Source organism: Aotus nancymaae, unplaced genomic scaffold (genome assembly GCF_030222135.1).
Source record: "Aotus nancymaae isolate 86718 unplaced genomic scaffold, 86718_ANA_hifiasm-v0.15.2.pri h1tg000095l, whole genome shotgun sequence".
NCBI classification, from domain to species: domain Eukaryota; kingdom Metazoa; phylum Chordata; class Mammalia; order Primates; family Aotidae; genus Aotus; species Aotus nancymaae.
The window spans coordinates 1,413,464-1,423,606 of NW_026988510.1; the positions used below are offsets into that span (position 1 = coordinate 1,413,464).

At 63.3% G+C, this 10,143-nt stretch overlaps 1 protein-coding gene across 2 annotated transcripts; it reads left to right on the top strand.

Moving 5' to 3' along the window:
• The first annotated feature begins 95 nt into the window (after window positions 1-95).
• RNF166 (ring finger protein 166) lies at window positions 96-9,776 on the top strand. Of its 2 annotated transcripts, none has more exons than XM_021671027.2 (6): window positions 96-333; window positions 4,887-5,043; window positions 6,567-6,679; window positions 7,204-7,318; window positions 7,654-7,761; window positions 8,686-9,776. In XM_021671027.2, the coding sequence occupies exons 1-6, from the start codon at window positions 179-181 to the stop codon at window positions 8,749-8,751; spliced, it is 714 nt and encodes a 237-aa protein (XP_021526702.2). In that variant the 5' UTR covers window positions 96-178; the 3' UTR covers window positions 8,752-9,776. The 2 variants fall into 2 exon arrangements, with proteins under 2 accessions (XP_021526702.2, XP_021526703.2); XM_021671028.2 differs by having other exon boundaries at window positions 179-333; window positions 8,033-9,759.
• Window positions 9,777-10,143: the final 367 nt, after the last annotated feature.

The window sequence follows — 10,143 nt, forward strand, 5'->3', positions numbered from 1 at the left end:
CTGCAGCGACAGCGCGAGGGCGCGCCCTGATGACGCCAGCGCGGCGCCGCCTCGGCCGCAAAGCGGGGCTGGGGGCGGCGCCCTCCGATGACGTCAGCGCCGTGCAGTCGCGGCCGTGACGCGCGGGCCGGGCCGGGCCTGGACAGCGGGCGGCGGGCGGCGCGGGCCTGGCCCCGGGATGGCGATGTTCCGCAGCCTGGTGGCCTCGGCTCAGCAGCGGCAGCCGCCGGCCGGGCCCGCGGGCGGCGACAGCGGCCTGGAGGCGCAGTACACCTGCCCCATCTGCCTGGAGGTCTATCACCGGCCCGTGGCCATCGGCAGCTGCGGTCACACGTGAGCGCGCCCGCCGGGGGCCGCGGGGAGGGGGCCGCGCCCCGCCGCGGGAGGGATCGCTGGGCCGGCGGCCGCCCCGGGGCAGCCCCGGCCTGGGCGCGCGGGGACTCAGGTGCGCGCGGGGTCCGGGCTCCCCTGCGCGGCGCCGCCGCCGCCCTCGGGGCGCGTTCGTCCTCCGCCCGGGCGCCTGGTCCGCCGCTCCTGCGGTTCCGGGGCCGACCTGCGGCCCTGCCCGAGCTCGGGGTCCCCGGGGGTGCGGCGGGCGCTCGGGTACTAAGAGGGCAGCAGGTGCCACCGCTCCGCCAGTGGTGGCGGCTTTGGTCTTGTGGGGCTGGAACGGGCAGTTGTGAATAAATGACTTGTGGCTTTTGCTGTCAACTCTTGTTCGGACCCGCTGTTTGCCTGTTTTGACTGCAGAGGAAAGGAGTTCCCTAAAGTTTACAGGGGCTTGTTTGGAGTCTGATGTTACGTTTTCTTTGAAGGAGAACTTGGGTCACAGCAATCACTGACTAGCCAGGCAGCCCGGTCCGCAGGGGAGCAGACACTGACCCCCTTGCTGGGGTTTCCACCGGCGCCAGGGCTCAAAGCTGCTTCCTGCAGGGTGTTTCAGGAACAGAAACTCGCGGACGTGGCTTTCCTCCCGGCGGGGACCTGTGCTCAAGTATTGTGGAGCTGCCAGCCCCGTTGGGAGGAAGCCGAGATCAGTGTCTGCTCCACAACCTCTCCTAAGTACTGAATAATACAGCTCTTGAGCAAAATGAGCAGTGGCAGGGTAGAGAGCGAGCAGGAGGGCTTCCCCACAGACATCCAAGCTGCTGAGGTGGTGGAGTCTAAGGGGCTGCACCCAGGCTGGTAGGAGGCTCTAGAACATTGTGCAAGCAAAGGCAGCTGACTTCAGAGGCTCCTACTACAGAGGGTGCTGGTGGCTGTGTGCTGGGCACCCACGGAGGCGGCAGGGCCAGTGTCAGGATGCAGAGCTGCTTGGTTACCTGTGTCAGGTGGCACAGGTCCCTGCCCACGCTGGGATAGCTCCACCGACTTCTCCTGTGAGACTGCTAAAGACTCTGCTCCCGCTCCTCCATCTCACTTTGCTGTGACATTTTTGTGTGGCAGCCTCTGAAGAGAACTTTTTGGAGACGGAATCTTGTTCTTTTCACCCAGGCTGGAGTGCAGTGGTGCTATCTGGGCTCCCTGCAACCTCCACCTCCTAGCTTCAAGCGGCTTTCCTGCCTCAGCCTCCTGAGAAGCTGGGGTGCCCCCCACCATGCCTGGCTTATTTTGTATTTTTTTTTAGAGACGAGGCTTGACCAAGCTGGTCTCGAACTCCAGACCTCGTGATCCCCCCGCCTCGGCCTCCCAAAGTGCTGGGATTACAGGCGTGAGCCACCGCGCCCGGGGGACTTCTTGTGAGCAGGTAGTAGCGGGTATTTCACGTGCGTTCCACACCTTCTCATCTGTTACCCAGCGCTGCGAGGCTTGACATGGGCCTGGTTTTAGAAAGCCTCCCAAGGGCTTCGGGCGTCAACACTTTCACCTTGTGGTGACCACAGCATTTCCACTTTCCCGGTCTGCACAAATCAGAATTTGCCCTTGTTTTCCAAACGCATGCTTTCTTAAAATGTGGTTTTCATCACACAGAATCTAGAACTGCGTGGCATTGCAGAGCATCTTTCCTGTAAACTTCCCCTCTCCCACATGCTTCTCTCGGTAGAGTCTGACAGCCCTCCTCGTCTCACTGTGGGTCCTGCCGGAGCTTTTCACACAGCCTTTGCCTTTCAAAGACTTTTCTCCCTGACCTTCCCTGGCAGCTTTGATTTCCGGCTGCACCCTCTGGCTCCACCTTTCTGTCCCTTGCTGGCGTTCCTAAGGCATGCATGCAAACGAGCACAGACAGTTGGAAGACTCTCGGGGTCCCCTTCGCAAGCTCCCAGCCAGAACAGCTTCCTCCTCCAGGGTAGATTTCTTGCGGCAGGAGTACCCTGTGTGGGGCGAGCGCCCTGCTCTAGCCTTGGGCAGGAGGCCCCCTGGGGGCCCAGCAGGAACTGTTGTCACTCAGGGGACAGTCTGAGCAGTAAGCCACCTCTAGAACCAGAAGCCTGTGGCCAGGACACATGTGAGCATGACCCCGCCTGGAAGGCCTGTGTGAGCAGCCGCCACCTGTGCAGGGCAGCTGTGGGCTGGCTGAAGGCCAGCCAGGCAGATCCCTGAAACACAGGCTGTCCAGCTCCTCAGCTTGTGCAGCGGCCAGTGTGGGAGTGATACCCCATCAGCAGTCCTCAGTGCCTGCTGGGAGGACTGGTGTGCGGTCCCCCCTCCCTTTGCAAGGCTGTCACGCCCCCACACCCATCGCCCTCAGCTCCTTCCTTCAGCCGAGAAGCTGCTCAGCACCAGCCCCTGGGTGGGTGCAGACAGGAACTTCCCGTGGGGGCAGCGGGCACTGCTCCCGGCACCGGGGTGGCCGTCACTGGAAACTAGGCCAAGGGCTGCACCCACCTTCTGGGCACCTCGTTCTGCCTCCTGCTCCTCAGGGGCCTGGCTCCCCCGCCTGCCAGGCTGGGTTCCCTCTCGCGTCTTCCTCGGGTCTGGCTCTTCCACCTGCCGGGCTCCGTTCCCTCTCGTGTTTTCTGAGTCCTTCGGGGTGAGGATGAGGCTGTCTTCCTCCTATCTTTCCTCTCTTCCTTCCCCAGCTTTGCCTGGGACTCTTTTCCTTCCACTGAAGTAGCTGCCACTCAGCCCGTGGCCGTGCAGTGCAGCCAGACTCCCGCCTGGCCTCTGGCAGCTTAGGGTTCGCTCAGCAGTCAGTGCGATGTTAGAAGATTCTTACCGCCCCAGAAGGAACCAGGGCCCTCCCCGGCAGCCGCTGTTTGCTCTCTGTCACTTTGTTTCTGTGGCCGTTTAGTGCGTGGACTCCTGCCACGCGGTCGGCCGTGCCTGCCATCTGCCCTGCACCGTTTCCCAGGCCTCCCGGCACATGGCGAGGCTTCACGCCTCTACCCAGCCGAATACCCTTTCCGTGCGTGTCACGCCACACGCTTTCTTCATCCATCTGCTGACGGGCGCCTGGGTTGTTTCCACCTCTCCCTGCCATGACAGCGTGAGCACGGGGGGCCCCGGGGCCTCCCCACATGGATCCCGGAATCGGGTGGAATAGGAGGCCTCCATGGCTTGAGTCCAGGAGCCAGTGCCAGGGATGCCCCAGGAAATACCTGCTGGGTGCTCAGGTGTGGGAGCATGGGTGTCTCCTCCGCAGACCTGCTGGGACATCTGCTGAGACCTCGGGCGAGGTGGGTGAAGTCAGCAACCTCTTCACTCTGCCGGAAAAGGCTCACTGGGGGCTGTTCACTTTGACAGGCCTCAGGATGAGTCCCACTCTCTCTCACACAAAGGTTAATGTGGAGCCACTGCCACGTGGGGCTCCGTAGGAATCCAGTGGTGGGGAAAGAGGGCACGGGGGACAGCAGGAGGGACATAAGATGCTCCCTCAGCCTTCCTCCTCGCAGAAGGGCCCTTTTCTCGGGAAGGATGTGGAAATCTCTTGATGGCAAAGAGGACTCTGGCCCTTAATTCAGCTGAGTGGTCTGTGAACTCTGGAACTGCCCACAATCCCGGCCAGTGGGGCTCCTACACCAATACCTCCACCCCGGTCCCACAGGTTTCCTGTGGCTGAGGGGCTCTGCCTCCCTTCCAGCTCCGGCTGTCCCCACCCCCATGGCAGTCCTCCCCCAGCAGGATGTGGCCGCCGGGATCAGGCTCCTTCTCTGTGTTTGCACTGGCGCTCTCACTGGCTGGCTGTGCTCCCCTCCAAGGCCTGTGCGCGTCTGCTGTGGATACCAGCGGGAGGGTGTGTGGGCTCAGAGTGCGCCCAGGGACACGGGACGTTCATTCTGTCCTCACGACACAGTGTCTCCAGGCAGTGCCAAGAGACAGGGCCCATGGGAGCCTCAGGTGCCCCACGGTGGCCAGGACCTGAGCCTCTGCTCCTGCCTGCGAAGCTGTCCCAAGCCCGGTGACTGCTACCCCGCCTCCGTGTGTGCTGCCGTGGCAGGCTTTGGCCTTTCCCTGTCCAATGCTTCTGGAGGCCCTGGGGCCTGGCAGTTTCCTTTCCCACGACCGTCTGAGATTTGATCCCCTAGAGCGTGGCACTAGAAGAGTTTCCGGAGTCCCTGGGTTATCCCTGTGCCCCACAGCCAACCCAGCTGTTGTCCCCATGTGAGCGTGAGCGTGGTGGGCCGAGCGTGGGGCTTCTGCCTATGGGATCTCCTCTGGCCCACACGTAGTGGACAGCCATCGCTACGGCTCTGCCCCTGGCCAGAAAACCACAGGGACCCTACTGTCAGGAGGCACCGGGGCCACCCTTTAGCCAGATGGGGCCCATCCAGTTGGGGGGCCTTAGATGTAGGAGTGATGTCTCTGCAAATGGCGACAGCAGTTGGTAGAGCTGTCCCTGCGGACCCCACAAGTGCTGGGTCCTGAGAAGGGGCCCGGGTGAGGCCTGAGGTACAGTTTGGGAGACCCGAGTGGTGGGCTGGTGCTCAGGCCCCTGTCCCCTGCAGGTTCTGCGGGGAGTGCCTCCAACCATGCCTGCAGGTGCCATCCCCGCTGTGCCCACTCTGCCGCCTGCCCTTCGACCCCAAGAAGGTGGACAAGGCCACTCACGTGGAGAAGCAGCTCTCATCCTACAAAGCGCCCTGTCGAGGCTGCAACAAAAAGGTACCGCCTGCTCGGGCCGTCCTGGGAGGCGGGGGCACTTGATGGGCAGCCTCAGCCCACAGGTTCCGCAGAGGGCGGGGCTGGAGCCATCTCGCTTTCCTGTTGAGTAACCTCAGTCTCTGCTCCTGCACCAGGAAGCCGGCCCAGGCGCCTCCCTCCCCTCCGTCTTCATCTCTCCCTTCCTATTGTGACGACTGATGGGGGCCAGCCGGTGGGTGCAGCACCCACCGTCAGAGCCGCCTGGCCCGGGCCAAGGGAACCCATGTGGGTCATGGCCAGTGAAGAGACGGGGGCCTGAGCTGAAATCTTCCCATGCAGGCTTCCCCTGTCAGCTGATACTGGGGACAGCGCTGGGGGCTCCAAGGTCACCAGGGCCACAGGCAGAGTCAAGGATATGTAAGGGCCGAGCACCCTCCAGCTGCCAGCAGTGCCAGAGCCGGGCGGGTGGGCGCCGCCACACCGCGTCAGAGTAGCCCAAGGGCCTGCCGCTTGTCATGGGCCTCGGTGGCCCCCCTTCTCCGTCCTGCCCTGGAGCCTGGCCTGCACCCCACAGCCCTCCCTGGCACACTCACCTCAGGGTGGGGAGGCCCTGGCTAGTGGCTGTTTCTGCGGCTTCCGAGGGACTGAGCAGCTGTAGTTGGTATTGAGTGATTTCTCACGTTGCCATGTCTCAGGTTATTAAGCTTTACAAAGCACTCACACTGGAACGCGGCCCCTCGGGGCCTTGTCCTCAAGGTCAGAGGTCCAGACGTCCAGAGGCTGCCCCAGATTCCAGAGTGGCGAGGCTGAGCAGGCTGTGGTCTCAGGTGCTCGGGCTCCTCCCGTCTCCTCCCTGTTCAGCGTTCCTCTCCTGGGCAGACAGACGGGATCAGAACGGGTCACATGCAGAGCGGCCTCCCCACACCGCAGCAGTCGGTTCTCTAACCTGCATCTTCCAGCACAGCTGTGTCTCCCGGCACCTTGCTGGGATGTGGCGCACCCCTCGGAGTCCAGCAGCCCGGGGCAGAGCTGGGTGCCAGGCTTGTGTCCAGGAGGACCTCGGGCACCTGCGGTCTTGCAGCCTGTTGCCCTGGACGTCGGGTGGGCTGTGGGTGGAGGACGGCGCCCTGCCCCGTGGAAGCATTCTCAGCCTGCCTCTCAGTTCCACAGAGTGTCTGCCCCAGCGTGGCACACGTGCTGAGTAGCAAGGCTTCGTGGCCTCCACTTGGCTGCTTCCTTTTTCTGGAGCATGTATTTGAACCACGCCGAGCTCTGCCTCCCCCAGGTGCCAGAGATAGCCTTGCCTGCTTCCTGCCACCCTTCTCTGGCCAGGTTTCTGCCCTCGGCCAGATCGTCCTCCAGTGACTTGCTTTTGGCCATGGAGTAGCAACTGCTCCGTGCCTGTCATTTAGCAGGAGAAGGGACCGGGTGCCCTCTGCTGACGACACAGATGCTTGCTTGCAGTTGGACACCTGAGGTCTCAGCCTCCCCAGGACAGCCCTTCCAGATTCTCAGAACTGCCTTGCCCTTCTGCCGTCTCCTAGGTGACCCTGGCAAAGATGAGAGTGCACATTTCCTCCTGCCTGAAGGTCCAGGAGCAGATGGCCAACTGCCCTAAGTTCGTCCCCGTGGTGCCCACGTCCCAGCCCATACCCAGGTAGGCCACTCTGCTGGGGCAGGGGAGAGGGACAGAGTCCTCGGCTGTTTTCTCACTCTAGCGCAGTGCCCTGTCCCAGCGAGGCTGGGGAGTCGCCCAGGGTCAGTCCACTCTGGGGCAGTAGACCTTTCCTTGCCACCCCGCAGGAAGGCACCTGTGCTAACCCCCCTGGCACACTCACCAGACTCCCTGGGGTACGGACACCTCAGGTGTGGGGCACAGAAGGAGGGTGTAGGCCAGACCCACAGGTCACCTCCCAGCAGGTGGACGGGCCAAGAGATGGCTCTTCCAGGGCAGCGCCAGCAGTCTCCGCCCTGTGGCTGGCCTGGTTGTGTGAGGTGGACAAGGGTCCTGGGTGTGTCCTCAGGAGGCCACGGCGTGCAGAGGCATAGGGGGCACCCAGCCACTGCCGCGTCCTGCAGTCTACAGAGGGCGGCCTGGGGCCATGCCTGCGTTTGAGAGAAGCAGGTGGCAGGGCCCCCAGGCCCCCAGCCGTGCCGCTCACCCTCCCCCCATCCCGCCAGCAACATCCCCAACAGGTCCACCTTCGCCTGCCCGTACTGCGGCGCCCGCAACCTGGACCAGCAGGAGCTGGTGAAGCACTGCGTGGAGAGCCATCGCAGCGACCCCAACCGCGTGGTGAGCAGCGCCTGCCCGGCCCGGGAGACGCCACCTGTGCTGGGGGGTCCACGGTGCTTAGGCCTTAAAGGCCTCCTGGGACCCGTGGCGGGGACCTGGCTGCCCCAGCAGCACCTGGCAGGAACGGGGAAGCATCCCTAAGTCTTCAGGGTGACGCTCGCCGATTAATTCACTGGTCACCCAGCCATGTTCCTCTGGGTCTGGGGTGCCTTCACAGGCTGGGGCACTGATAGGGGCTCGGGAGGGCACCCCAGAGGCTAGAAGGATCCCCAGTCCTGCGAGGCTGTACCGCCTCGCCCTGGTCCAGCTCGGCCTGACCCCGGTGCCCCTTCCAGGTGTGCCCCATCTGCTCGGCGATGCCCTGGGGGGACCCCAGTTACAAGAGCGCCAACTTCCTGCAGCACCTGCTGCACCGCCACAAGTTCTCCTACGACACCTTCGTGGTAGGCGCCCCGCGGGGCCGGGCCCCGCCCTTCCCCGGCCACCCTCCTCCTGCACGGCCCCTAGCCAGCCTCGGGGTCTGCAGGGCTCCCAGGAAGCCAGCAGTAAAAGCCTCGCTTCAGGTGGCTACCCTCTCCAGGTTCCGAGGGGCGGGGGAGGGCCGCGAGCAGGTGGGGAGCGGTGGTGGCTGAGCCCGAGTGGCCACTAGAGGGTGCCCAGGCCTCTTGGGGATGTGGACCACACAGGGCAGGTCCCTGCCTGCCCACCCCACAGAGCCCCTTGAGATGAGCCGGGCTCCCTTCCGGAAGCTTTCTGGAGAGAGCTGGAAGGACTGCCACCGCCACTGGACCCTCCGGCCTTGTGTCCTTCTCCCAGCCGCCGCAGGTCAGGCGTGCACCCAGGCCGGCAGACCCTCATGCAAACTCTTCACTCCTGGTGCGGCCCCTCCCTGCCCAGCCCTGTATATTCCTGGCCCTGGCTTACAATCGTGGTGACAGCTGTCATTCCCCCTGCCAGCCGCCCAGGACCCATGCTCCTGACAGCCTCAGGAAGGAAAGTGTTGGAGGTCAGGGAGCCCTGGCCTGCCTGCTTACCTCGGACACCCCAGGGCTTAGAGTCTGAGCTGAACCAGCAGCCCCCAGCCCCCCCCACAAACCCACCCAGCACCCGTTCACCGGGCGCACGGTGTCCGCAGACTCCTGGGCCCCCTCGGGGAACTAGCTGAAGATGAGAACTCTGGGAGCAGGTGACGGTCACACATGCAGTCGGCGCCTTCTCAACCCCGCAGGCCCCATGCCTGCTGGGACAGCAGAGCCGGGTCCTTCCTGTGTCCTGCTGGAGGGAGGCAGGAAGGGTGGACACGCCTATGTGGGTGAGGGGCAGGGGGCGGCCCTCAAACCCGGCGCTTCTCTCCTTCCTGTCTCCAGGACTACAGCATTGACGAGGAGGCCGCCTTCCAGGCTGCCCTGGCCCTGTCTCTCTCTGAGAACTGAAGGGGGCAGTGCAGCCACCTGCCCCTGTCTGGGGTCAGGGATGCCCCTGCTCGAGGGACAGGGCTGGGCTCCTGTGTCACACCTGGCATCTCCTTAGGAGCACGCCTCACCGGCCCAGGCGGAGCCTGCACCTGTGCAGGAGGGGAGCCGGGGCCGAGCCTCCAGGCCTGGAGACGGGCTAGCCGCCTAGGCCACCAGAGCAGGGCCACCTGGTCCCGCCGGCGTCGCTGGGTTATTCGGTGCTTCTGGCCAAGCAGGCGGCCTCCTTGGGCAGGGCTGGCCGCTGGGACCTGGAGTAGTCGCTGTCTCTTCAAAGCCATGATGCCCCCGCGTGGGAAGAAGGAGCCAGTGGTGTCTGAGCTGCACTCTGCAGTCGAGCGGGGAGGAACCCCGGCTGCTGCCCTGCCCGCCCGCCCCGGCCCCGGCCCCGCTTCCACCTTGCGCATTTGGTACTGGCTTTTGTGATACTTAGGAATCCTGGCATCTTTTCTATATGATCCGGTGTGGTAACCTTTTCACGTTTTATAGAGCAAAGACAGAGCAGCTACTCCATACCGCAATATCTGTGTTTGACTAGGAATAATAGTATTTTTATGGAACATTTACAAAATTATATTTTTTAAAAAAAACAAAACAAGCATTGTGGGATTGGGCCAAGGAGGAAAGGAGCCTCAGGGCCTGCCCGGGCCGCGCGTCTGTGTCTGGGTCCTTGAGGTTGATGTGTTTCTCTTTGATAACCAGGAAGAAATCCCAGCACCCCAGGCACACGCGGTGGCTGCGCCCAGGAGAGGCAGGGCCGGCAGAGCAGGGGCCCCCTCCTGACCTCAGCCCCTATCACCTTCAAAGCTGACTGCGCCCCGCTGCCGGAGGGACTTCGCCCTAGCGGGGCGGTGCAGCGCTTGAGGGCCTGGGCAGGGGCCTGCGTGGCAGGCCGGGCCACGCGTCAGCACTCTTTTCTGTTCTTGGCATTAATTGTTGCTGTCTTTTTTTAAAAAAAAAAAGTTTAAATAAAATGTCTCAGAACATCTCTAGCAGCCCCAGCTGGGTTTATCCTCCAGAGTGTGGCATCGCCAGCTGCTCTGTATGTGGGAGGCCGGCTGTGTCTTCCCAGGCAGCTCACGCTGGGGCGCAGCCTGAGGCCCATGTGTGCCCTGGCCCAAGCCTCGCTCAGCCATGGAGGGTCGCACAGAGCCATGCCGACATTGGCACTGGGCCCTCCGCCTTCTAAGGGACCATGTGCTCCTGCACCCGCAGGGCTCCTGTTTCCCACTTGCCTGGGCTTCGAACTCCTGGCTGCTTCCTTTGCCTTTTTTTTTTTTTTTTAAGAGCTGGGGTCGACCGGGCGTGGTGGCTCACGCCTGTAATCCCAGCACTTTGGGAGTCCGAGGCGGG